This window comes from Hyperolius riggenbachi, chromosome 2 (assembly GCF_040937935.1).
Source record: "Hyperolius riggenbachi isolate aHypRig1 chromosome 2, aHypRig1.pri, whole genome shotgun sequence".
In the NCBI taxonomy this organism is placed as follows: domain Eukaryota; kingdom Metazoa; phylum Chordata; class Amphibia; order Anura; family Hyperoliidae; genus Hyperolius; species Hyperolius riggenbachi.
The window spans coordinates 145,548,655-145,575,062 of NC_090647.1; the positions used below are offsets into that span (position 1 = coordinate 145,548,655).

The 26,408-nt window shown below is 44.3% G+C and overlaps 1 protein-coding gene across 5 annotated transcripts in view; it reads right to left on the bottom strand.

The window, feature by feature from the left end:
* Positions 1–26,408, bottom strand: part of CNPY2 (canopy FGF signaling regulator 2) — a 48,473-nt gene that overhangs the window by 19,971 nt on the left and 2,094 nt on the right. For all 5 annotated transcript variants that reach the window (XM_068267648.1, XM_068267650.1, XM_068267647.1 and 2 more), the window contains 3 exons: positions 20,793–20,915; positions 8,605–8,720; positions 8,027–8,224 (listed from right to left, as the gene is read on the bottom strand). In XM_068267648.1, the coding sequence (XP_068123749.1) occupies positions 8,027–8,224; positions 8,605–8,720; positions 20,793–20,889 (411 nt within the window). In that variant the 5' untranslated portion in view covers positions 20,890–20,915. The remainder of the gene's footprint in view (positions 1–8,026; positions 8,225–8,604; positions 8,721–20,792; positions 20,916–26,408) is intronic.

Here is a 26,408-nt window from a genome sequence, read left to right on the forward strand (position 1 = left end):
GAGTTTCACTTACCTGGGGCTTCTACCAGCCCCATGCAGCCACCCCGTGCCCTCGTAGTCACTAACTGCTGCTCCAGTCCCCCGCTGGCAGCTTGCTGACCTCGGAGGTCGGCGGGACGCATTGCGTACATTTTTACGCATTCCCGCTAGTGCAGGAACATTAACACATACATTTTTACACGTTACTGGTTTAATGCATACATTTTTACGCATTGAACCAGTAATGCGTAAAAATGTATGTGTTGATGTTCCTGCACTAGCGGGAATGCGTAAAAATGTACGCAATGCGTCCCGCCGACCTCTGAGGTCAGCAAGCTGCCAGCGGGGGACTGGAGCAGCAGTGAGTGACTACGAGGGCACAGGATGGCTGCATGGGGCTGGTAGAAGCCCCAGGTAAGTGAAACTCATTTTTTTTATTTTACTTGGACATTCCCTTTAAGGAGAAGGCCCAAAAAAATGTTAAGTTTGGAAACTTGGAGTGGTTTCCACCGAAAAGGCTGGGCATGGTAGCTTCTCCGATTGGCGGTTGCGTATTGTGTGGCATAACAGTTGGTCTCAGCCACAATTAAGTCATAGAGATCCACGGTGCAGAACAGTTGAAAAAAGTCTAGGGCCGATCCTAGATTATCGGTCTCCACCTGGACTCCAGACTGGGCGGTAAAAGGGGGCAGTACGGGTGCGGCGGAACCAGGAGATTGCCAATTGGGATTTGCCAACACCTCTGGGAGACTATGGCTAGTACGGGCCCGTTTTGCTGGTGGCTGCGACTCGGGTCTTAATGCACGTGCCACCGAACCAGTTTCTACTATCATGCTGGTGCTCGCCACTTCACCAGGGTCTATGGTAGTACTGGTGCTAGGTCCAAGAGATGCTACACTGCTGGTGCATGCCTCACCAAGAAAACTCGGGTCAGCGCTAGCACCACTGCTGCCCTTGAGTCTGATCCTGCGCCAGCTGCGGTCCAGTGACATGGGGTGTGGTACGCCTAGCTGAGACCTCAACCTCGTCATTGCTATCGGTCAGAGAGCCACTGCTGTTCACCGGTTCGTATTCTGACCCGGATGATTCGTCGTATGATGGCAATCTCACCCCACTGGGCCAGAATCTCGGCGGCCTCTTCAGCGGAATACCCCTTTTTTGCCATGGTGGACTGATAAATTTAGGGAATATTCCTCTGAGACTGCCCAGGAAAAAGAGCACCTACCTAATAAAAGGGAGTACTTGTGAAGTAGAAAGCTGTGGTCACTGAGTTTTTGAAAAAAAAAAATAGAAACTGATCTTTACAGTGCCACAGCTATTGTACAGTGTTTTTTTGCACTGATCAGAAAAAAATTCTGTCACTGTGGTGGGGCGGGCTGGACGCAAGTGCAGGCGAACGATCAGGCTTGATCGGTCAAACACTGCGTTTTTAGTGTATCCTAGTGACCCTAATATAGATCTGACTGCGATCAGTAATGATCACTTACAGATACTATATAGTAGCAATGCTGATTAGCGACAGTGATGATGCTAATCAGCAACTAAATAGTGACTGCGGTGTGGTGGGCTGGATGCTAACTGACGCCAACGAAAGGCCCTAGCTAAATACCTGGCCTAACTGAACACTAGTGATACTAAAAAAGTGACAGTTTTCACTGATCACTGTTTTTAGATCACTAGGATAGTGACTGGGGGGAGGGGGGGGATTGATGGGTGATTAGGGGAGTGATTGGGTGCAAACAGTGGTCTGAGGGGTGATGGTGGGCGAGGGGAATTGTGTCTGAGTTGTGCTGTGGGTGATCAGGGGGCAGAATCAGTGTGCTTTTGTGATTACTACAAGGGGGCAGGATCAGTGTGCTTGTGTGATTACTACAAGGGCTGCCTCCTCCCCTGGTGGTCGCTCGATCACTGGGACCACCAGGGGAGGAGGCAGCCAGTATAATACACTTTGTTAGCTTAACAATAACAATAATATTTATATAGCGCTTTTCTCTCTGGGGACTCAAAGCGCTGTGACCCTGCATTATGCAGTCTCAAAGGCTAGGGAAAAGAGGTGAGTTTTTAGCCTTTTTTTAAAGCTGTCCAGAGAGGGAGCCTCTCGTACTGATTGTGGAAGTGAGTTCCATAGAGTAGGGGCTGCGTAGGAAAAGGCCCGAGCACCAAATGTTAATTGTATCCTGGGAATAATCAGCTTCATCTTGTTGGCAGAGCGGAGGGTGCGTGGAGGGGCATAAAGTTCCAATAGATCCGCTATGTATTTGGGTCCCATGTGGTGTAGAGCCTTGAATGTCAGCAGGCAGATCTTAAAATTGATTCTCCATTTTACTGGCAACCAGTGAAGAGTTTGCAGTACTGGGGTGATGTGTGAGCTGCGTGGGGCATTGGCTAGGAGTCTGGCTGCAGCATTCTGTACTAGCTGTAAGGGGCGCAGAACCTTTTCTGTAGATCCGATGAACAGGGCGTTGCAGTAGTCTAGGCGGGAGGATACAAATGCATGAACCAGGTCAGGTAGGTCTTCAGCTGGGATAAGGTGTTTGATTTTCGCTATATTTCTTAGATGGAAGAAGGAAGACTTGACGACAGCTGATATCTGCTGTTTGAGTTTTAGATTTCCATCCAGCATCACCCCAAGGTTTCGCACAGAGTCTTTATACTGTACAGTATCTCCCCCAATTGCTAGTTTGAGGTGGTGAACGTTTTGAACTTTATCCATCATGTGTGGACCACCTACCACCAACACCTCTGTTTTGTCAGAGTTCAGCCTCAGCCAGCTGGTGTTCATCCAATTTTGTAAATCCACTAGACAAGCATTTATGGATGCTGATGGGTCTTGGGTGCCAGGCTTGAAGGACAGATACAGTTGTGTGTCATCTGCATAACAATGGTATCCTAGGCCATAGTTCTGGATTATTTTGCCCAGTGGGAGCATGTAGACTGCAAAGAGTAATGGTGATAGTACAGAACCCTGTGGAACTACATAGGGAAGTGGCACTGGATTAGAGTAGTGTGTGCCCAGACATACTTGCTGTGTCCTGCCAGATAGGAAGGTCTGAAACCAGCTAAGAACAGTACCCCTTAGGCCACAGTAATTCTTCGCTGGATTAGTATTTCATGATCCACAGTATCAAATGCTGCAGACAAGTCAAGAAGAATCAAAATTGAGCAATCACCCTTGTCCCTTGCAGTAAGTAGATCATGAATTACTCGGACTAATGCTGTTTCAGTGCTGTGCATTTTCCTGAATTCTGACTGAAAAGTATCAAAGATGTTATCTGTAAGCCTGGCTTCTAGCTGGTTGGCGACTACTTTCTCGATAACTTTTGATAGGAATGGTAAGTTCGCAACAGGTCTGTAGTTGGTTACAGAATCAGGATCTAGTGATGGTTTCTTCAAGAGGGGTTTTATGATTGCTTTCTTTAGTTCTTCTGGGAAAAGTCCACTTTGCAAGGAGCACTGAGTGATTTTGTGAAGTGCTGGCCTGATCAGCTCTGGGCACTGCATTAAGGATCCAGTTGGGCCAGGATCCAGGTCGCAGGTAGTGGGGCGGAGACTTTGAATGAGAATTCCAAAATCTTCTTCACTCAGAGTGTCAAAGACTTGCCATGGTGGTACGGTAGTAGGCAGATGCAAAGTCCAGTGGTCAATTGATGTTGGTGTAATGCTGGCACGGATGGTATACACCTAGTTTGTGAAGAAGGCAGAGAATTCTTCACACCTTTCCCTGGAGAATGTGGTTGGGGCTTTTAGGCAGGAAGGATTGCAGAGTGATTCCACTGTGTGGAAGAGTTGACCAGCTCTGTTGTTGGCTGTAGATATTTTGTGCGAGATAAAGTCTGATTTTTTCTTGGTTATTGCTTGTTGGTATTGTCTGAGGTGTTGAATTAGGCTAGATTTGTGCTCCTCAGACCCTGATTTACAAAAATGTATTATACATTTAGTAGTGGCGAGTTCGGGTATTTACAACCCGCCGGCGATGCTAATTGGCCGGCAAGTTGACGTCACGGGTGAGCGGAGCCTAATGCCGGCTGATGTTCCCGGCTAATTAGTCCCCCAGGTGCCACTGATCGGCGTTAGGTGGTCCTGGGGGAGCCACCTTGCCGCCGCCAATAGGTAGTGGGCGGTCGGCAAGTGGTTAAAATGGCACGGATTTCCTCCAAATCTTGGCTATGGTCTGTTTTGCAGTTACCAATATGACATGGAATAGTTGTAATTGATAGAGAGGAGTGCTAATCTGAAATGTAGCAGAGCACACCAGGAACAATATGCAATTCACCGTTTCTTCTGAGTTTTCTCCTATGTGATATTTTTCTACCTTGTGATAAAATGCATTTTAAAGGGAAGGTTCAGGGAGGGTGGGTAAAAAATAAAAATCAAATTCCACTTACCTGGGGCTTCCTCCAGCCCGTGGCAGGCAGGAGGTGCCCTCGCCGCCGCTCCGCAGGCTCCCGGTGGTCTCCGGTGGCGCGCCCGACCTGGCCAGGCCGGCTGCCAGGTCGGGCTCTTCTGCGCTCCAAGGCCCGGAACTTCTGCGTCCCACGCCGGCGCTCTGACGTCATCGGACGTCCTCCGTGCTCTACTGCGCATGCGCAGTAGTTCTGCGCATGCGCAGTAGAGCCCGGAGGATGTCCGATGACGTCAGAGCGCCGGCGTGGGACGCAGAAGTTCCAGGCCTTGGAGCGCAGAAGAGCCCGACCTGGCAGCCGGCCTGGCCAGGTCGGGCGCGCCACCGGAGACCACCGGGAGCCTGCGGAGCGGCGGCGAGGGCACCTCCTGCCTGCCACGGGCTGGAGGAAGCCCCAGGTAAGTGGAATTTGATTTTTATTTTTTGCCCACCCTCCCTGAACCTTTCCTTTAAGCCACCAACAAGCAAGAAAATACTCATATTAAAATTGTAAAATGATTAAAAGTTATTTTAAAGTGAAGATGAAAATTATCTCCCTGGAGATAACTCAGGAGAAAAAGTAAATTGCACATGAGCCCATGGATTTTAAGATTCTGAGTAGCAAATGCAGAAGAACAAATACTCTGGACCAAAACCTGGTAAGCCTAAGAGTGCCCATACATTAGAAGATGTATGGGCAGATCGACTAAGAGAGATCTCTTTCTGATTGGAGAGAGATTTGTTGCTTGCACATACACCGCAGGCCGATTACTGATTCATTTCATGCTGAAATGGATCTGGAATCGACCTTGTGTTGCCGCATCCACTGCCTCGTCGTCAGTAACGGCGAGCGATATCTTGACGAGCAACACACGCAACTGCAACCATCCCCCCAGTGCACTACACAATACCTGTAGTGTCTGCCCCTGGCTCCAGGCGCTGTCCTCCATCCATACACGCGACCCACATGGTTGCTGACATACAAATGGGCGCGTATTACTCCGGGCAACCACGTGGGGCACGTGTATGGATGGAGGACGGTGCCTGGAGCCAGCAGCAGACATGAACAGGTCAGTACCTGTCCGTGTCCAACCCCAGGCTCTGTGGGGTGGGGGGGGGGGGGGGACGACACATTGAACATTGGGGGGGGGGGGGATCAACATGCTCGGCCCAAAATCGGTCACATATTTGATTGGCCACTTGGCGGCACCGATTTTCATTTGATAATAATTATCGAATCAGATGGTCGATTGGCCGCCAAGTCGCTAGATATTTGGGTACCTTAACACATGACCAGAAGGTGTAAAATATATCATCTCTCAGTCCGCACCCAGCAGGAGTCTAATACTTGTGCAGATGGTGGGCCAGTCCGGATTACTGACAGATTTAGTTACAATGATCAGATATGCAAGAAACCTTGACTAATGTTAAACACACCCGACCTATCTGACCTGGATGATGTAAATTTTTGTTTTGTGTTTTTGACTTATTACACTGTTGAAGCTCCCACGCATTTTTTGTGATCTACCTGAGCCTCTTTTACCCTTATATGACCCTCAAATCCTTATGCACTTATTTCTGGTTCTCAATATAAACATTCTCATTGGGAGATAAACCAGATATTGTATTTACTGTATTTATTCACTAGTATGTTAGTAGGAACGTTGTTTGCTCCATTCAGGGGGCATAACTACCATGCAGAGTAGCGCGTGTCATATTACTTGCGTCCAGTGCAGCAGGTCTCCTCTGTGGATCACAGCACACTCTCTTCTGCTGCCATTAACCAACTGAGAGTCATGTGATCAGAAGCTCAGCGAAGGGCTGCAGAGAGTACTAGAATATGGAGGCAGCCATATTTATTTCCTTTTAAACAATACCAGTTGCCTGGCAGCCCTGCTGATCTATTTGCTGCAGTAGGGTCTAAATTACACCAGAAACAAGCATGCAGCTAATCTTGTTAGATCTGACAATAATGTCACAAATACTCGATCGGCTGCATGCTTGTTCAGGGGATATAGCTGAAAGTGTTAGAGGCACAGGATCAGCAGGATAGCCAGGCAACTGGTATTGTTTAAAAGGAAATAAATATGGCAGCCTCCATATACCCTTCACTTCAGTGGTCCTTTAAGGCTGGTCACCGTTACTCAGCATTTGAATAGCAGCTATGCTCACTGCAAGCCTAACAGTCCAGGCTCCTTTCACACTGTGCATGTTGCATTTGAAAGCAATAGCAACGAAACAGAGCCAAAAAGTCACATTAGGCAGTAGCATTGCAACCATACAGTGAGGCACAGAGTACAAGGAAAGTCTGCCTCATTGCCACTGTAAACACACACGTTGCACTGTAATCGCACTGCATGCTGTGTGTTACCCTGACAGTTTGCGCCACACCACAATCAATGTGATAGCCACATAGGAATATCAATATACCGCGTTTAGATGCAATGATCTTGTCTGTTGCAACACTAACCAACAAAAACAGTGTGAAAGGAGCCTTACAGTACAGAAAATACCCCCTGGCTGAAGAAAAAAAAAAAAAAAAAAGTTTTAGACCAAGAAATGTGTTTTTTTTTTCTATAGCTGAAAACACGGGACACCATCTAGCACTGCACGGTAAGTTAACTAATCACCTTTCTCCTCCTTCCAGCCTGCCTAAAAATGTCTGAGGAGGTCTCTGGGGATACTGTTTGCAACGGATTAGTCCCTGTGGGTAATCATTTGTTGATTCTGTTAATTTCCATTGTACAGTCTGACTTGTCTACCACTTTATTGATATTCCATCACAGAATGTCTTGCTGAGTAGCAAGCTGCTATCCTATAACAGAAAGTAAATAGTGCCACCTTGAGGTATTCTGTTTGTATTACAGTCAGCAAGGACAGCATAACTACTGTATACAGTAAAACCTCATTACTATAAAGAACTATGGAAAATTTAGTGGTTAACAATAAGAATTCAGAGAATTATTAAGTCCAAGTATTACCATTTTTGGAGTATTTCCATTTAAAAGGAATGTAAGCTCACATAATAGTCCTATTTTAATTGCGAACTAGGTAATAATACATTTCAGAGTATGGTCAGCAACAACCCGTCTTCCTATTTGTCCAAAATCAGATTTGTTCGAAAGTAAATGATTTATCCACATTTCCCCATGTATAACGCACGCCTCAACATACAAACTCCCGGCACGTAACCAGTTTGTCAGAAGGTTACTGCTTGTACTTATAACAACTCATACAATATCGTAACATGCAGCATCAACAAAAGGGAAAAAAGGGTTTTATAATCAGTACTAGGCATAAAATATAAAACTGAAACTATAATAAATAACTCAGGACAGCCCTTGTTTCATAAAATATGAAATTATCACAATGAAGTGCATGCACTTATGCATATTGTAAAATGTAAGAACAAAATATATGCAATTAAAAAAAAAAAAACAATGCTTTTAATACATGAAGACTACTTTCTTTGTATGTCTGAAACATAACTCGTGTCTATTGTAAGTAGGGGACTGTTCTATAGCAGATCAAAGCACCTTAGACCACTGGTGTCACTAAAGACAGACACTACATGTGTATATGAAGCCACCATAACCCAAGCAGCATGGTTTACCACAGGACAAACATATGCACGTTTCAGTCCATGCCACTATCAATAATACTCACTGTGAACTTCAAGTCTGATAGCATTTCTTTCTCTAAGTTAGTGGCTGACGCATCCATGGTCTTGCCATCCCGAGAAAGCACTCGGACATAGATTTTGCGGTGAGTGGTCGGGTCCGTTTTCTCTCCATAGTCCTTCATTCTCTCACAGACACGTTCTAGAAGCTCAATAAGATGTGTTTCTGATCGTACATACGGTATCTGCAGCAAGAATCACAGGGATCATTTGCATAGGAGCAATTCACTAAAATGTGTGCACTGAAAAGAAGCTAAGTCAGTCCACGTTCATATTAAGCAATAATGGAGAACCAGATGTGGAGTGAGAAGGACCTTTCTACCATTAGAATGCCATGTAGAATGAATGGTCACTTTGTGCAATTACAAGATTACAGCATTTGTGGGGACTTTTGTAAATATCACAATTTGAAGCCACATCACATTTTCTTTATAAAGTTGATCATCACACTTGCCAAAATGTTGGCAACGTGTTTTGTGGTACTGGAGTAACGTTCATACTCTTCAAGAACCGTTATATTTTACAATCCAGCCTGAACATCTCTGATAACATTAGATATAATTACCTCCATCATTGACTGGGATCCATCTGGATTTATGCGAAATGATCCTTTCTGAATGGTCTTCTTAGGATCCACTTGTGAGATTTCCCACTCTATCTCATCAACAAGAGCCCGGCAAGCTGGGTTATGAGAGATCTTTCATTAATCCTTGTAGCTAAGTAAATATTAAGGTGTAAACACACACACTATAAGAGGTAGCCCCGTTCACAGTGGTGCGTTGCGGTGTAATGGCCGCTTTATAACGCGGCTTACCACACTGCAATGCACAATCTATGTGATATTCACAGTGTGGCGGGAGCGTTGCAGTATAACGGGACATGGTGTGGTAACGCACTCATGGGGTAGAGAAAAGTATAACAATCTTTATTCAATATCATCATAGTTATATCACAAGTCTAAATAAGTCACCAATAACATTTACATTAAAAAAATCCCCATAAAATGCACTGCTGCAATCAATTGTCACCAATCAGTGGAATACTTTGACTATTAATTATATGAGTCAATGATAATTCAACAGGTGACCCCTGTCTTGACTAGACCCGGGGTTGTATATAAAGTGCATGTGCAATATCAGATACATAATTCAAAGTGATCAATGCAAAACAAAGAGCAGAAACGGGTTATAAATAAACACATTAAAAAAATCATTCAGAAAATTAGGCAGTAACTTGTGCAATTTTAGTCAAACTAAAATGAATGGAGCAGCCTAGCAGTAATGGAAAAAAGTGCATAGTGAGTAATAGGTAGGAATACATCACCCAGTTATAATATGTGAAGTCCAGGATAGGCAGAAGGAGCAGTGCAGTAGACACTCCAACCCCCCCAATGGTTATAGTGAGAGAAGCATACTTTTCATTAAACTGCATGCTTCACTGTATGCACAGTGCTGTTTCCCAATCCGTTGCTGTGCTTTCTGCTGCTACAGGTAATGCAACGCAATGGGCACTGTGAACGTGGCTGTAAATGAAGTGGTCTCAACTCTAGACCACTTATGGAAAAGTACTTCCAGAAAGAGAACAAGAGCATAACTTTTAGTCAGACATGTTAGATTTAATAACATTTTATTTTTGAAATCATAAAAAAAAAAAAAAAAAAATCTAAAGCAAACAAAATGAAGAGCACATCAGAGGGGAAGATTACAGTTATATTAGGGATGGGCGAGAAGAGAGCAAATTTATCGGAGAACTCCATTATTACATTTAAGCTGTAGCTAAAGGTCCTGTGTCCGCTTATTACTTCCTTCAGCATATGTGACTAGCGAGCTACTCCAAATACTGTGCAAGAGCCACAAATCCACAGGCATTCTAATGAGGCAAATGTGAATGCCCCTTACAACCAAGTCAAACACTCCCATTTTTATGGACAGCCCACACATAAAAAAAAAAAATAAAAAAAAAATATAAAGACTTGGTCTGCATTTTACACTGAAATCCATACATTCTTTTACACTCATTTCCAGCTCCGCTCAAGGGTGCAGGGTGTGTGTGTGTGTGTGTGTGCGCGCGCGTGTTTCTAACTAATCTCACATGGATGTTTTAAATGGTTTTCTAGTGGTCAATGTGCAGGCAGACAGCTACAGCACAGAGGAAGAAGGCACACATTTGGAAGAAATTCATTTACATAATCTGATATAGCTCACCTTAGGATTCACTTTAGTTTTTAAACATGCACATTTATCCTAAATACTAATGATGAAAAATTGTACAAAACAACATATTTGGCTGAAATGTAGCAAGCATGACACACAGACGCAAGCAAAAAAATGTAAAGTTAGTAGAGTGTTTAAGTGCAGTATTTCCCACTAAGCAGAAATGAATGAAGACAAGTAACCATAGATTCTGACTGCAGAGGCTCCAGGTAGGGCAAACCTGTAGATCCTACCTATACAGTATGCTCACTATACTATCAGTGGTATTAGATGTACTGTTGAAATTCTGATGTAGTTCAGGGTCACAGACTTTGTTAAAGGGCAACCTACTCAGATAGGCCATAAGAAACCATGTGAAAGAAATGGACTTCCTGGTGGAGGCTGGGCAGTAACAGCAGAGCAGTGGGTGGAACATACAGTGACAAAGGTCATGAGGCACTGAACAAGGAAATTCTTCAAGAATTCTGATACATTCACTGAGTTTAACCAGCTGAGCGGTCTGGACGAGCTCAGCTCGTCCAACACCGCCAGCGGCTGCCGCTCAGGCCCTGCTGGGCCGATTTTAATGAAATAAAAAGCAGCACACGCAGCCGGCACTTTGCCAGCCGCGTGTGCTGCCTGATCGCCGCCGCTCTGCGGCGATTCGCCGCGAGCAGCGGCGAAAGAGGGTCCCCCCAGCCGCCTGAGCCCAGCGTAGCCGGAACAAAAAGTTCCGGCCAGCGCTAAGGGCTGGATCGGAGGCGGCTGACGTCACGACGTCGGCTGACGTCGATGACGTCACTCCGCTCGTCGCTATGGCGACGATATAAGCAAAACAAGGAAGGCCGCTTATTGCGGCCTTCCTTGTTTATTCTGGGCGCCGGAGGCGATCGGAAGATCGCCTCCGGAGCGCCCTCTAGTGGGCTTTCATGCAGCCAACTTTCAGTTGGCTGCATGAAATAGTTTTTTTTTTATTTAAAAAAAACCCTCCCGCAGCCACCCTGGCGATTTAATCAGAACGCCAGGGTGGTTAATATACACATATACTAATGTGCCACAAACAGGAAGTTAATATCACCAACCATTCCCATTTTATTAAGGTGTATCCATATAAATGACCCACCCTGTACAGTGCTGTGAAACATGGTACCTGACCAAAACAGTACTGCGATGTAAACCCTAACTTAGCTACATAAGTGCAAGGCAGAAAGTTCACAGCCAACTGCCACTAGTCCAACTGTTAACATGGCCATGTCCCCACTGACAACAAAATCTGCAAGCAATGCACCCCATTCCAGCTGGTGATGGTCAGATAAGGAGTTGCTGTACAATGGATCTGTTTCAGGGTTTTTTAAGGCTCATGTTTCCAGCCTGTTGGAAAAGCACTAATGTGAAGTGGAAACAATTATTTCCTTTTCCATGGGGTTTAGTACTTCATAGGCCTCAATTCACTAAGCAGTTTAGACCAGTCTACTGATGGTTTTTAGTCTACTGATGGTTTGGTCAGTTGCATCAAAGGGGAATTCACTATTACCAAACGTTTTACACCTGTTTTTAAACCTGGTCTAAACCATTTGGTAATTAGGTCGGTAAAGCAGAGGAAATGATCAAAAGATGAAATTCACAAATGAGTAGCTATGACTGACATCCTTCTCCTTTGATGAGTTCTACTGTGCATACAATTAAACCCCTGCATAATTACTTTAAAAGGTTCCATCCTCACATCTAAAATACCTCACAGAATTACTTTACCTACAGAAATCAGCTGGTCTAACCTCTGTCAGAAAAAGTGGGTGTGGTCACTCCTTGTTTGCCTTTGGGAAATTACTGAATGTTAGAGCAGGTCTAAAAAACAGGTCTAATGCTGGGCATACACGGTCAGTTTATGCGCCGGTATCGAGCCAGTGGCTTGATGCCGGTGCGTCACCACTCGTCGGTGCGGATCGATTCCCACTTGTCCCCGCAGGCATGCCTTATCAGCTGCTTGATTCCCCGCCCGCGGGGATCGAACGGGGTATCTATCCGGCGGATCATCGGACCTGTCGGATATTATCAATCGAGCCATCAGCGGCTCGACTGATAAGGAAACAACTTGCCGTGTATGCCCAGCATAAAACATTACACCAAACCATCAGTAGACTAAAAACCATCCGTACACTAGTCTAAACTGCTTAGTGATTTGAGGCCATTTTAGTGTGTTATGCTTTCATGCAAGTAAGAGAGAAGACAGCCTGGTCGTAGAAGCATGACTGTTATGCTGGGTACACACGGGGTACTGCTGTAGCTTGTCGCTAGCACACCGGGGGACGTGTGCACGACAGCTCGTCGCCAGGTCCCTCTGTGCAGCAGCCGTACACACAGGGCTGTGGAGTCGGAGTAATTTTGGGCACCCGGAGTTGGAGTCGTGGTTTCATAAACTGAGGCATCGGAGTCGGGTGATTTTTGTACAAAATCCACAGCCCTGTTAAATATTAAACTAAGGAGTCGGAGCAATTTTGATTACCTGGAGTCAGAGTTGGAGTCGTGGTTTCATAAACTGAGGAGTCGGAAGATTTTTGTACCGACTCCACAGCCCTGCACACGGCGCACAGAGGAACAGAGATGCGGCAGAAGCTGTTGCCGAAGGTTCCTCCCCCCCGCCGAAAGCTCCGTCCATCGCCTATGGGTTGCTGTCGCTAGTCCGCATACATGTTTTGTACTTCTTGGACAGCACACCTATCTTGCTTCAACGGCTGTGCCAGGTCTAGCCTGTATGGCTGATACAGACTTAATGCAAGCAAAAAAGTAAAAATGACCAGCACTTGCCAATTCTTAAAAAGCAGGGTATTTATTCACAAAAAGAGTGAACAAAAATAGCCATGACATCTGGACTCCCAGAATGTAACTATAGCTCTTGATAGTAGATATAGCTCTTAGCTGCAAACAGTAGCACGAGGACTTCCTCCAGAATAGGTTACGCCTCCATTGCAGCCCAATTCCAATCACAACGGACTGTAGCCGTTTCGAACAGATAAACCGCTCTTTGTCAAGTGAAAGCATGCTGGTCATTTTTACTTTTTTGCTAGTCCGCATACAAACGCAGTACGCGTGGCGGACTAGCGACAGTTGCGGTGACAGCTGTTGCCGGCAATTGGGCACGCTAATAACCTGGCGACAGCTCTGACTAGCGACGGTTTGTGGCGCGCGTGTTATACACACGGGGGACCTGTCGCTGTAACACGCGCGTGCCACGTGGTTGCGGTGACACTTGTAACCCGTGTGTATGAGCCATTAATGTCCTGACACCACACCATTCACTCTGACTGAGGAAGAACAAATGCATACCTGAGCCACCGAATCCAGCTGTTTCCTAAGCTGGATTCACGTAACCACCATTGTTCATTTCCCGCTTTCTTTACTGTAGAAACCGGAGTGATGCTCAGCTACATGAAGCATCAATGCCTGTATAGCAGTTGGAGGATACAAACCTTGATATCTACTCATACACTGCTAGACTAAAACAATCTAAACGTTGCCAATATCGATAATTTATTTGGATTACAGCTGTACACCACTCAATAGCCATCAGATATCTGACCAGGGCTGTGGAGTCGGTACAAAAATCATCAGACTCCAACACAGACTCCACAGTTTATGAAACCACCAACTCCAGGTACATAAAATGGCTGACTCCTTAGTCTTAAGATGGCCACTGACAGTCCAATTTCTAGCGAAAAATCGTTTCAAGCAATCAGAAATTTGGATCGTATTGATTGTAAATAATCTCCATTGATAGGCACAATCGATTATGAACGATTATAACAATAGTCATCCGATTGGATTCTGGTCAAACCAAAATTTGGATTTTTTTGTTGGTTATGATAGATAGAAAGCAAAGATTAGTTCGTTGATGGTGCAGTGAACGATTTTTCTTCCAATCAGAATTATCTGATCACTCGTTAGTGCCCACCTTAATACTTATCAGGTCTGTGTATTTAGTACAAAAATTATCCAACTCAGACGCCTCAATTTATGGAACCACGACTCCGAATCCAGGTACTCAAAATTGCTCCAACTCCGACTCCACAGCCCTGCATCTGACTGGATGATTAGAACACCTCAACTAACTGAACGACTCCATGCAGTAAAAATCTATAGAGCCAATTGCCTGCTGCTTCCCCCACCCCAGTCTCATTTTTAGACCACAAAATGAACAGATGTTCTCGATCAATGTTTGATGGATACATCAATTAAAATTGATAGTTTGTCTTTTGTTTCAATGTCTGTAATAGAACCAAATATCTAATCTATTATAGGATATCGTAGTGTATGCCTCGCCTCAGGATTCCCACCACCCTTGGTTATGCGAGAGCATACTTACATAAGGGAGTATACACATGCACTAAAGGCAGACCAAGATGAAGCAACATGGCACATTCAGTAGAAATGAATGGTTATTTACCTTCATCTGTCTCAACTTGTTTTGTAGGGAGTTCCCCTCCCCCAATGTAAGCTGTTTTCTATTTCAATGAGAGGAGGAGGGAGATTAAGCAGAATTCTTGTAGTGTAAAAAGATGGCTGCTTCAAAAGTAGATTTTTATTTCATAATGTACAAGTGAGAGAGTAACTTAAAATGTTGGAAACACAGACTTGTTAAAAATAAAATTGAAGCAGCGCAAAAGCCAAAGAAAACAAAAACAAAACTGAATTATTGCAGCGAATTAAATGTACAACCAATGATAATGAACTATACCTGGGCAAACTCCTTCATGCAGACACACTTACAGATACGTAACAGAAGCACATTGTGATGTGATGTAAGCATCTGGATTTCCCAATTCTTTTGGTGCTACCAAACTGTGAATAGTAGCAAAGTAGCATTGGGGCAATGGCATGAAATGGTCTACACCCCCATTGTTTGCCAGTACTACCAGTCTTCATGGCAACTGACATTATCATGAAGGCATCAAATCAGTGCTGGTACAAAGGATTCACTCCACAGCATGCTCGGTCATCTCCAACTCCAGCTTGGTGTGTGACCTGATAATTGGTAATGATCTGTTTTGAAAATTCAAACGTTGCCTATAGAATGTTAGTAATGGCTTTGTGTGTCCTGAAGTGGAACACCTTCCAAAACCTCTTGTTATTTTCTTCTTTAACAGCTTTGATCAAAATGGAGGATTTTTCTGTAAAGCATAAATGGCTGAAAAGTCATTGGGAATATGAATATATATATATATATATATATATATATATATATATATATATATATATATATATATATATATATATATATATATATATATATATATATATATATATATATATATATATATATATATATATATATATATATATATATATATATATATATATATTCATATTCCCAATGACTTTTCAGCCATTTATGCTTTACAGAGAATTCTCCATTTTGATCAAAGCTGATAAAGAAGAAAATAACAAAAGGTTTTGGAAGGTGTTCCACTTCAGGACACACAAAGCCATTACTAACATTCTATAACTAACATTTGAATTTTCTATATCTATATCTTGCCTGAGGTAACACTCTGGGTCCTATAGAGCCTTCCTGCTTCTCTCCTGGTCCCCCTGTTGCAGCGGCAGTTCCTCTGTTTGAACCCCCCACCACAGGTGACTTCGGAAGTCTTAGGGAGCAGAGTTCTACCAAAGACAGGCGGCTCCACACTGCACAGGCGCGGGAGAGGGCGCTAGTGCAGGCGCATTATGGAGCAGCCCGTCTTCAGGAGAATTTCCAAAGCATCCTTCAGCAACAGAGAGAGCAGTATTTGATACTGCTATGGGGGATGCAGCACTGGAACGGGGGGGGGGGGGGGGGGGGGGGCTGAGAGAGGAGTGGGAAGGCTCTATAGGACCCAGAGCCTTCCCGCTCCTTAAGTATCTGGCTGATTATTTTTTTTTTTTTAATCATCGATTCCCAATGACTTTAAAGCGAGACGGCAGACATATACTTAGGGCTTGTTTCCACTAGTGTGGAATACGCAACATTTCCCTGCATGTGATTCGAGCAGGGAAACGTTGCCATCTGAATCACATCCTGGCACGAGTCGGATGGCATGCTACAGTTTACCGCAGCACACATCCAAATCCCTATAGCCATGCATTGCACAGCTTAAAGGGAACCCAAGGTGAAAATGTAATGGAGGCTGCCATATTTATTTCCTTTTAAACAATACCAGTTGCCTGACATTCATCCTGATCCTGTGCATCTTATACTTTTAGCCAAAGCCCCCGAACAAGCATACAGCAGATCAGGTACTCTGACTCAGCTTTTACTGGATTAGCCATATGCTTGTTCCATGTTTTTGACTCAGACACTACTTATGCCAGAAGATCAACAGAACTGCCAAGCAACTGGCATGGTTTACAAGGAAATAAATATGGCAGCCTCCATATCACTCTCACATCGGGATTCCTTTAAGCCAGGGCGAACTCCTCACACATTTTTGGCACAGCTCAAATTAATTGGTGGGACTGAATCAGGACAGGTGTGGTTCATCAAGTACAACACATTTCTCCAGTTCTCAGTCCATTCGAAACACTAGCATGGATTATGGCCCTCCAGGCCCGGAGTTCAACACCTGTGTCTTAAAGTGAACCAAAGACGAAGCACACTCATGTATTTTACCATATATATCAGTGGGAACATTAGAGAAAACACCTACCCTGCTCTCTGTTTCATTCTTCACTGCTCAGCCTGCTTCTAATCAGCCCTGATAAAATCCCCGACTGAGCATACAGTCTGGCTTTGCTCAGAAATCATTATAGCGGAGTCATTATAGCAAAGCCAGACTGAATGCTCAGTCTGGGATTTTATCAGGTCTGTTAAGAAGCAAGCTGAGCAGTGAAGAATGAAACAGAGCGGGGTAGGCGTTTTCTCTAATGTTCCCACTGATCTATATGGTAAAATACATGAGGGTGCTTAGTCTCTGGTTCACTTTAAGCGATTCGGTTGCAGATTCGCAACAACATGGGTGCTTGCCTGATTTGGAAGCGGAGGCGGCACCCCACTGGAAATAGGCCCTTATTGTTTTGGATACAGCAGAGAAAAGTCAAAACCTTTATGTTATCTCAATCTTGGCAATTCTCCTTCATTTCGTATCCCAGAGACACAACCGGAGGTTATATGAAATCGCTCCAGATGGGGTGGAAATTCTACTTTTGACAGCTCTTCCTAGCAGGTGCTCCAGGGGGAATTAATTCGCAGCTTCTGTTTCTATGACAACTGCAGAATTTAAGGAACACATTCCACCTGCTATACAAATATAAACTGTCAGAGAAAACGAGTAAGGGATGCTTTCTCTACAGTGATGCTGAAGCTTAGATTCTAACTGCTCTTCATGTTGGTCTAACACACGTGTCGAACTCCAGGCCTGGAGGGCCAGATCCATGTCAGTGTTTAGGATGGACTAAGAAAGAAAGGAATGTGTTCTACCTGATGGACCACGCCTTTCTTGATTCAGACCCATCAATTCATTTGAGCTGTATAAAAAAATGTGTGAGGATCACGGCCCTCGTAGGACCGGTTTGACGTACCTGGTCTAACAAGAAGAAAGGGGGGGGGGGGGGGGGGTTAGGAGCATTACAATGACTGGACACACAATCCTATTGCTGCTGCCCCCTGGAGCATTGCTGTCAAACTAGCGGGCCTCCTGTTGTGGCCTGTCACCTGCTGTGATTCGTCCATGGCTAGCCCTGTGGCTGGGCTGTGCATCTTTCCCCTGGAATGGGTTCCAAAATGATGCAGAGTGATTAACACGCTAAAGGCATCACCCAGAAATACCCAGTAAGTTAGCTCAGTGGGGAGTGGGAGATTTGTAACCGGAGCTGCTGTACTGAAGAGAGGAGATTGCCCCTGGAGGAGTCACCTCATAGGTGAGTATATTATTTTTTTTGTTCCGAGGTGCCACTACTGACACCAGAGATGACAAGGGCACAGCAATACGCAGTGCATTAAAGGGGAACTCTGTTTGTGTTTTAGAGGGGAAAACTCTGCCTGGTGTTTTTTTTTTGGGGGGGGGGGGGTAAATGCTGCCTGATTGTGTGTACTTTAAAAAATAAAAAAAAAAACTACCAAATCATGTGCATTTTTGATAGTAATGTAGTCCCCAGTTGCTTAGCAGGACGGAACGTGTATCTGGAAGCCACAACAATACATTGTCTGACTAATTCAGGGCAACTAAACCGCTGCTACCATGACAGAACCAGGCAAGAGAACACACACGTCAGAGGGTCCCAGTTGCACACTGGGCCGAAGAGCTTACACTCCATCTGCTACCTGCAGGGATGCCCAGACACCCCCTAGGGGGGATAGCTGCACTGCAAATGCCCAGTTTGCCCTTGTGGAAGCGGCAGCCCTGTATTTTCCTGTCTCTCTCCACCTGGCTAGTCTTTCATGCCACCCGACTGGGGAAAAAAACTATAGTTATACTAACATTATTTCAATTATGCATAAAGAAATACAGGTGTGGATTGTCTGAAGTGTCTATCTATTGCCGCTCCCCCCCACGGCGAATCGCCTGAAATTTACCATCTGGTCCGATTGTAATTTTGACCGATTTTTACAGCGAATCAATCAAAATTACAATCAATGTGGCTAGGTGTCTCAGATAACCTTCAGATTCAATCAGAGTGATCGAATCTGCGAGCAGAAATGAACGCACGTGTGTGGCCAGCTTAGGGCTGATTCACACTACCAGCACTTTTTTAAGCACCAGTGCTTTGAGAAGCTCTTGCTAATGTAATGCTATGAGTGATACAGGAGGCCCTTAAAGCTGTAATGCTCAGTTTGCAAATGAGACAGTGTATATTTGCACTCTATAGCTGAAGCCAGACATTCCCCATATACCCCAACCCCCAAATACAAAGTGACTCCCTGACAAAAATAGGCGTGCAGCAAGGTGGTGCGGTTTACATTAAAAGGAAGACACAAGGTTTTTGTTTTATTATTATTATTATTATTATTATTATTCAGACAACAGAGCACGTCTGTAGGATTTAAAACCCGAGGTAAGAGTGATATGAAGGCCGTCATATTTATTTCCTTTCAAAAAAATACCGGGTGCCTGGCTGTCCTGCTGATCCTCTGTCTCTAATACTTTCAGCCATAGACCCTGAACAAGCATGCAGAAGATCAGGTGTTTCTAATAATATTGTCAGAACTGACAAGATTAGCTGCATTGCCAGCTCCTACACATTAGGTAGGATTATTAACAGAAAGAAGTGCAACTCTTCATTTAGCGTTACTACTATCAACTGTTAATATCAATGGGTATTAAGCCACTGAAAGCTTGCATATATTTGTTTTAGCATATCCCCGGTTGAAACAAACAGAACAGGCAGACAAGAGAATTATCACTAAATAGAATGTATTCTTGTGATAATATACAGAGAATATACAAAAATTACATATAAGATAGTTATGATTAAGATGCCAATTACTAAGATATCTGCTAACCTAATTTTATACTGTCCACCAAAAATATATTGCATGAAATACATTACCAGTTCCTAGAAGCCTAAGTAAGAGCAGCAGTAGTCTAAAAATCTCTCTCTCGTTACCTATCTTTATAGGGTTAGAACAAAAAAAGAAATCTAACTCCTCCTGCTGATTAACATACGCGTATGTCAGCACTTCACATTCCAGAAATTCATTCCGATGATGTAATGTGCTTTTGGTTTCACTTTCCATCTTATGAGTCATTCTAGGAGATCTTGCCAACTATTAGCTACTTGCTAAAATATTTCAGTTATTAGTGAGGTCATTTTCAGCGTGAGAAAAAAAGTGGGAATAAAGTGTGGGAATACATGAGAATAGTTTCACATCATTACACTCTATGCGAGATATAAAACTGGTTATACAACAACTGATTATTACTCATTTCAACAGTAATTTTGAGACTATGATCTAGGAATAAATAAAAAGATATAAATTCATGATATATAAAAGGAATACAACGTTCAAATATTTGACAGCATGCTTATTTCTGGTGTTATTCAGACACTACTGCAGCCAAATAGATCAGCAGGTCTACCAGGCAACAGGTATTGTTTAAAAGGAAACAAATATGGTGGCCTCTAGATCACTTTCACCTCGGGCTCACTTTAAGACAATTCTGTCTTCAGGAATGAAATACCGGTCAGATGTAACAAAAACTTCCAGGTACAGGAACAGTTTCTTCCCTCAGCCGGTAGCCCTGCTTAATGCAGAACCACGCAAATTCTGAAACCGATAGGACTTGAAAACATTATTACACAGAACTGGAAAATTAACGCTTCATCCAGTTTTTCAATTATTTTAAATCCTATATTGCTCTTGATCTGTAATTATCTATACTGTCTGTCCTGTGCAGTGCAAACTTAATTGGCCAAATCAAAAATGATTCTTTAAAATAAAGAGATAAGATTTTCATTCTAAGCAAAATAAGTAAATGCAAGTGTTAAAAACACCACCATACATTCCTATTATGAGATCACAAACACCACTGTGGATTACTTCCAGACAGAATTACAAAACCTCCAAATTAATTTATTTTTCACATCTCACCTCCACATCGGATATCCTGTCCTCGTCTAGCCTGACTGCCCGTGAGAATGGAGACCAGAATAACCAGTAGAAGCCAGCAGAATGTTTGGGCCGCCATCTTTATGAGAGATTTGACAACCAAATCTGTAATGAAGTAAATACACATTAGAGGGATTTTGCTAGTAGAAATCAAAAGAACTTTTGGGTCACTATCTATCTATCTATCTATCTATCTATCTATCTATCTATCTATCTATCTAAAAAAGTGGTTGTGAGGTTAGTAATGTAATGTCAACAACTACACTATCATGGCCGATCACAAAATCTACATTACAAAAGTAGGCCGGTTCAGTATAGGATTGCCAATCTCATACTGACAGTCACATATATGAGTGTGGTGCTCAAGATAATAGCATAAAATGTAAAAAGAGACAGGTGGACGACACTTGCCCAAACCGCCGAAGCAGAACAGTTAAAGCGGATCCGAGATGAAAAACTAACTATAACAAGTAACTTATCTATATATCTTATCTAAAGTTTACACAGCAAATTTAGCTGCAAACAGCTTCAATAGAATATGATTATTTCTTACTGTGATACAATGACAGCATCCATGATGTTTGTAAACATTACTCACAGGCAAGCTTAGCTGCATCTTCAACACTCAGCCTGGGAAACAAGCCTAATCCCCCCTCCTCCTCCCCTCTGCCTCTGAAATCTCTGGCTAGTAACACCTCCCCCTCCTCCTGCCCAGACTGAGCCCCCGTGAGCCCTTACTACTGCCAAGGCTCTCTGAAAAGGTGTGGAGGAGGTTTGTTTAGTTTATAGGAAATTTGAGTATTAAAACAAAAAAGTATTTGGCTTGAGGAATGCCCTATAAACAAACAATAGGAAATTAATACAATTGTGCAATTAATAAAAGTTCATCTAGGATCCACTTTAAGTGCACATTCCTGCTATCCCTAACCAATTATTCGGCTAAACAGAAGCCAAATGCCAGCTTTATATAGGTAACTAGCGGTGGGAAAGCTGCTGTAAATAAAGTCAAACTCTAAAGCCAAACTCTGGCGCCTCACACCCAAATTACCCTGTTGGCTCCACCATAAGCGCTAACTACCAGGGCTGTGGAGTCGGTCCAAAAATCCACCAACTCCGACTCCTCAGTTTAGGATTCCACCGACTCAGACTCCTCGACTCAGACTCCTCTAACCACTTGCCGACCGCGCACTCATAACGCGCGTCGGCAAAGTGGTAGCTGCAGGACCAGCGACGCAGTATTGCGTCGCCAGCTGCAGGCTAATTAATCAGGAAGCAGCCGCTCGCGCGAGCGGCTGCTTCCTGTCAATTCACGGCGGGGGGCTCCGTGAATAGCCTGCGGGCCGCCGATGGGTGCTCGCAGGCTAAATGTAAACACAAGCGGAAATAATCCGCTTTGTTTACTTTGTACGGCGCTGCTGCGCAGCAGCGCCGTAAGGCAGATCGGCGATCCCCGGCCAATCAGCGGCCGGGGATCGCCGCCATGTGACAGGGGACGTCCTGTCACTGGCTGCACAGGACGGATAGCGTCCTGTGCAGCCCCGATCACCGGGGATGACAGGTAAGAGAGGGAGGGGGGGAATTTCGCCGCGGAGGGGGGCTTTGAGGTGCCCCCCCCCCGCAACATGCCAGCCAAGAGGAGCGATCAGACCCCCCCTGCACACCATCCCCATAGGGGGGAAAAAAGGGGGGCGATCTGATCGCTCTGCGTGCTGCCTGATCTGTGCTGGGGGCTGCAGAGCCCACCCAGCACAGATCACAGAATACTGCGCTGGTCCTTAAGGGGGGGGTAAAGGGTGGGTCCTCAAGTGGCTAATTTGCATATTACAATTTTGTTGATTAAATGTATGTAACGTGAAATTCGTCTCTAACTGCCAACACTTAGGAATTTTACAAGACAACTGAAGTGAGAAGGATATGTAGAATACTATATTTATTCCCTAGACTAAAACTAATCCTTGGTAAGAGTACTTGTAAAAGGTACAAACCAGAACAAAGAACATCTATCAGGCCCTAGGCAATGTAACTGTGGGTACATGTAAGAGTGATGTGCAGATACTCTGCAGGGGAATAAGGAGATTCTTCCTCTATTACACATTCTTCGTGCACAATCTGAACCAGGTTTATGGGCGATAGACAACACCTCTGTGTTCAATGTTCACAACATTCTCAGTGGATTCCCTGCAGCTCTGTGGGGAGTGCATATGTAGAGTATAGTACTACTGTGTAAGTAAACGTAAACCTGAGACAGAAGAAATTAAAGGTTTATACATACCTGGGGCTTCCTCCATCCCCCTTCAGGCTAATCAGTCCCTCGTTGTCCTCCTCCACCACCTGAATCTTCTGCTATGAGTCCAGGTACTTGAGCCAGTCGGGCGTAGTGCGCATGCACACACTCCGCCGCCAGGAGCGTAATACACCTGCGCAGCACTATTGCGCAGGTGCAGAACGCTCCTGGCTGTGGAAGCGGCACGTGGCTGGACTGCGCTGACTGGCTGAATTACCAGGACTCATAGCAGAAGATCCGGGTGGTGGAGGACAGTGAGGGACTGATTAGCCTGAAGGGGGCTGGAGGAAGCCCCAGGTATGTATAAAACTTTACTTTTCATCCGTCTCGGGTACCCTTTAATTTGTAGTCACCAAATCAAATTTTAACAACATATCAAATTATTTGATTTCATGAGCAAAAAGAGTGCATACATTTGCATAAATCAGCATCAACGCAGAATTATTTCCATCTCATTGACAATCTCTATTAGTGACACAGCTACACATCAGGCTTTATACATAGCATAGATGTTATTTAGTATATATAAGAGATTCCTGTGTACACATCATATATACAGTCACAATCAGATATGTATATCTGACCTTAAAAATACAGGGACTGCTTTATTGAAGCAGCACAAGTAACTAATTTTTATTGGTTTATTTCATTTTTGTGGACTAAGCACAGCTATTACTGTATACCGTATATACTCGCAAGCAAGCCGAATTTTTGACCCCCCAAAAGTGGCCTAAAAGTTGGGGGGGGGGGTGTGTCGGCTTGCTTGCGAGTCACGTTGGTCGGTGGTCGTAGTGCGCCCCCCCCCCCCGCCGCTGCTATTAGCTTACCCTGCCGGCTTCCAATAGCCCCCTCTCCGTCTCCCGGGCATGTAAATAGATCACAGCAGCTCGCTCCACGGCGGCTGCTGTGTGATGACAGGATTGGAAGCAGCAGGCAGAGCGGTTTCCATAGTAAAGGCGATACACATCGCCGTTACAGGAAGCCGCTCTCCCTACAGCTTCCTGTCATCACACAGCAGCCGCCGTGGAGCGAGCTGCTGTGATCTATTTACATGCCCGGGAGACGGAGAGGGGACTATTGGAAGCCGGCAGCCGCAGGGTAAGCTAATAGCAGCGGCGGCCGCGGGGGGACGGGGATTGCTTGAGGCGGGGGGCACTATACTAGCTATGGGGGGCACTATACTAGCTATACTGGGCACTATACTAGCTATGAGGGGCACTAAACTAGCTATGGGGGGCACTATACTAGCTATACTGGGGCACTATACTGGCTTTACTGAGCACTATACTGGCTATACTGGTCAATATACTAGCTATACTGGGGCACTATACTAGCTATACTGGGCAATACCTACCCATACTGGGCACTATACTAACTATACTGGGACACACTGTGGGGGGGGGGGGGGGGGGGTTGGGTGAAATCACACGGCCAGCATTTCCTACTCCCGGCTTATATGAGGGTCAATAATTTTTTCCTGGTTTTTGAGGAAAAAGTTGGGGGGTCGGCTTATATGCGGGTCGGCTTGCTTGCGAGTATATACGGTATATACTGTATGTATACATTATTTTTAATGACTATTATCTGAGAAATAGAACATTTTATCATATTTTCTATTTTAATTACAGTTACAAATTCATTAGGAGTCGGAGCATTTTTTTCCCGACTCCAGGCACCCAAAATTGCCCCGACTCCACAGCCCTGCTAACTACAATGTGAGCGATTGCCGTGCCCAAATCACCAGGCTTCCAAGTTACTGGCTTCAGTGTGTCTGGCCTTTACTGCCATTATGGATTTAATTCAACTTTGCAGAGGACAAATCAGCACTCTGTAACTCCATCCAGAGAAAAAGAGGGGGTTGTCATCAGTAATTCCATGCCTCCTCTACATGAAAAGTCAAAGCCAGATAAAAGTGGACAATGGAAAAACTATAAGGGTCTATTCACACTTAAATGCTTTGTGCTTGTGATTCACACTTTGCTGATTGCTGGCGATCAACAAAAGGCTGCTGTACAAGTGTTGCACAAGTAATCCTATGGGATTACGTGCGTTTGCGATTATCTCCGATCGCAGAGCTTTGTGCAGCATTTTCCCAGTGACTGGAATAGCTTTCCAGAGTGTGAACGGGGCCTATAGCTACTTTTACACTTCATCCATTGCGTTCCTTCACAACTGACAATATGATCGCATTGCAATGCAATTTCTATGGCACATTTTCTTTGGTGCATCAGCAGTGCAGTCGGTTCTGCTAGAATAACATTTACTAAACAACATGCACATTTACAGTGGCAGTGAAGCATACTTTCAATGTACTGTATGCTTCAATGTGTGCGCCGCCTGGTCGGAGTCCTTACTTGCAATGTGAGTTTACAGCACCGTTGCGTTGTGAACATCAGGGCTTTGGAGTCGGAGCAATTTTAGGTACCTGCAGAAGGAGATGGAGGTTTCATAAACTGAGGAGTCGGAGTTGGATGAATTTTGTACCCACTCCAACGCCATGCAAGGGCTGTGGAGCGGGAGTCGGAGCAATTTCGGGTACCTAGAGTCTGTGGTTTCATAAACTGAGGAGTCGGATGATTTTTGTACCGACTCCACAGCCCTGGTGAACATGCATAAAATGACGATTAATTGGATTGGGTACCATTAAGGGTGCCGTTTGATGATGAACAATCGTTCTAGCCATCCAAATTTTGGAACCATTATTTTAGTCCAATGGGACGGCTTATCCTTTTCCCCTCCATTGGAGAACGCGACCAATCACTTCCGATCGAGCGCAACGATCGGATCAGATGGTTGATCGTTTGGAAGATTGCACCATTAATGGCCACCTTAGGAGTGCATACACACATTCAATATTTTTTAACCAATGTAACTACTTCCATGCAGTATTAGGTCCAACAGATTTGATATACTATGAACAAATTGTTCACATTGCATGGAAGTAGTAAAATTGCATGTTATGCCCACTGATGATACAATTTAGATTGTAATGCAGGCATCAAACCAGAAAATGTTGATTCCAGTGATACATTTAATGACTAACTGTACATGGTTTATTGCAAGCTTTCAAAACGTTGTTTCTTCTTCAGGCATTATACAGAACTGGATCAGAACCGTACAAATCAACAACAGTGGTAAGATTGTACAACCACCCTGTTTGGATGTCCGGTCTGTTTGATCTTGTGGTGGTCTGCCCTGGCTTTATATTTGACCAGATGAGTTTCTACCTTGTATTCCAACTGTGCAGATGTTCACTATATATTTAAAGGCCTGAAGAAGGGTTACTAACCCGAAACAAATCGATGTTGTTGCCT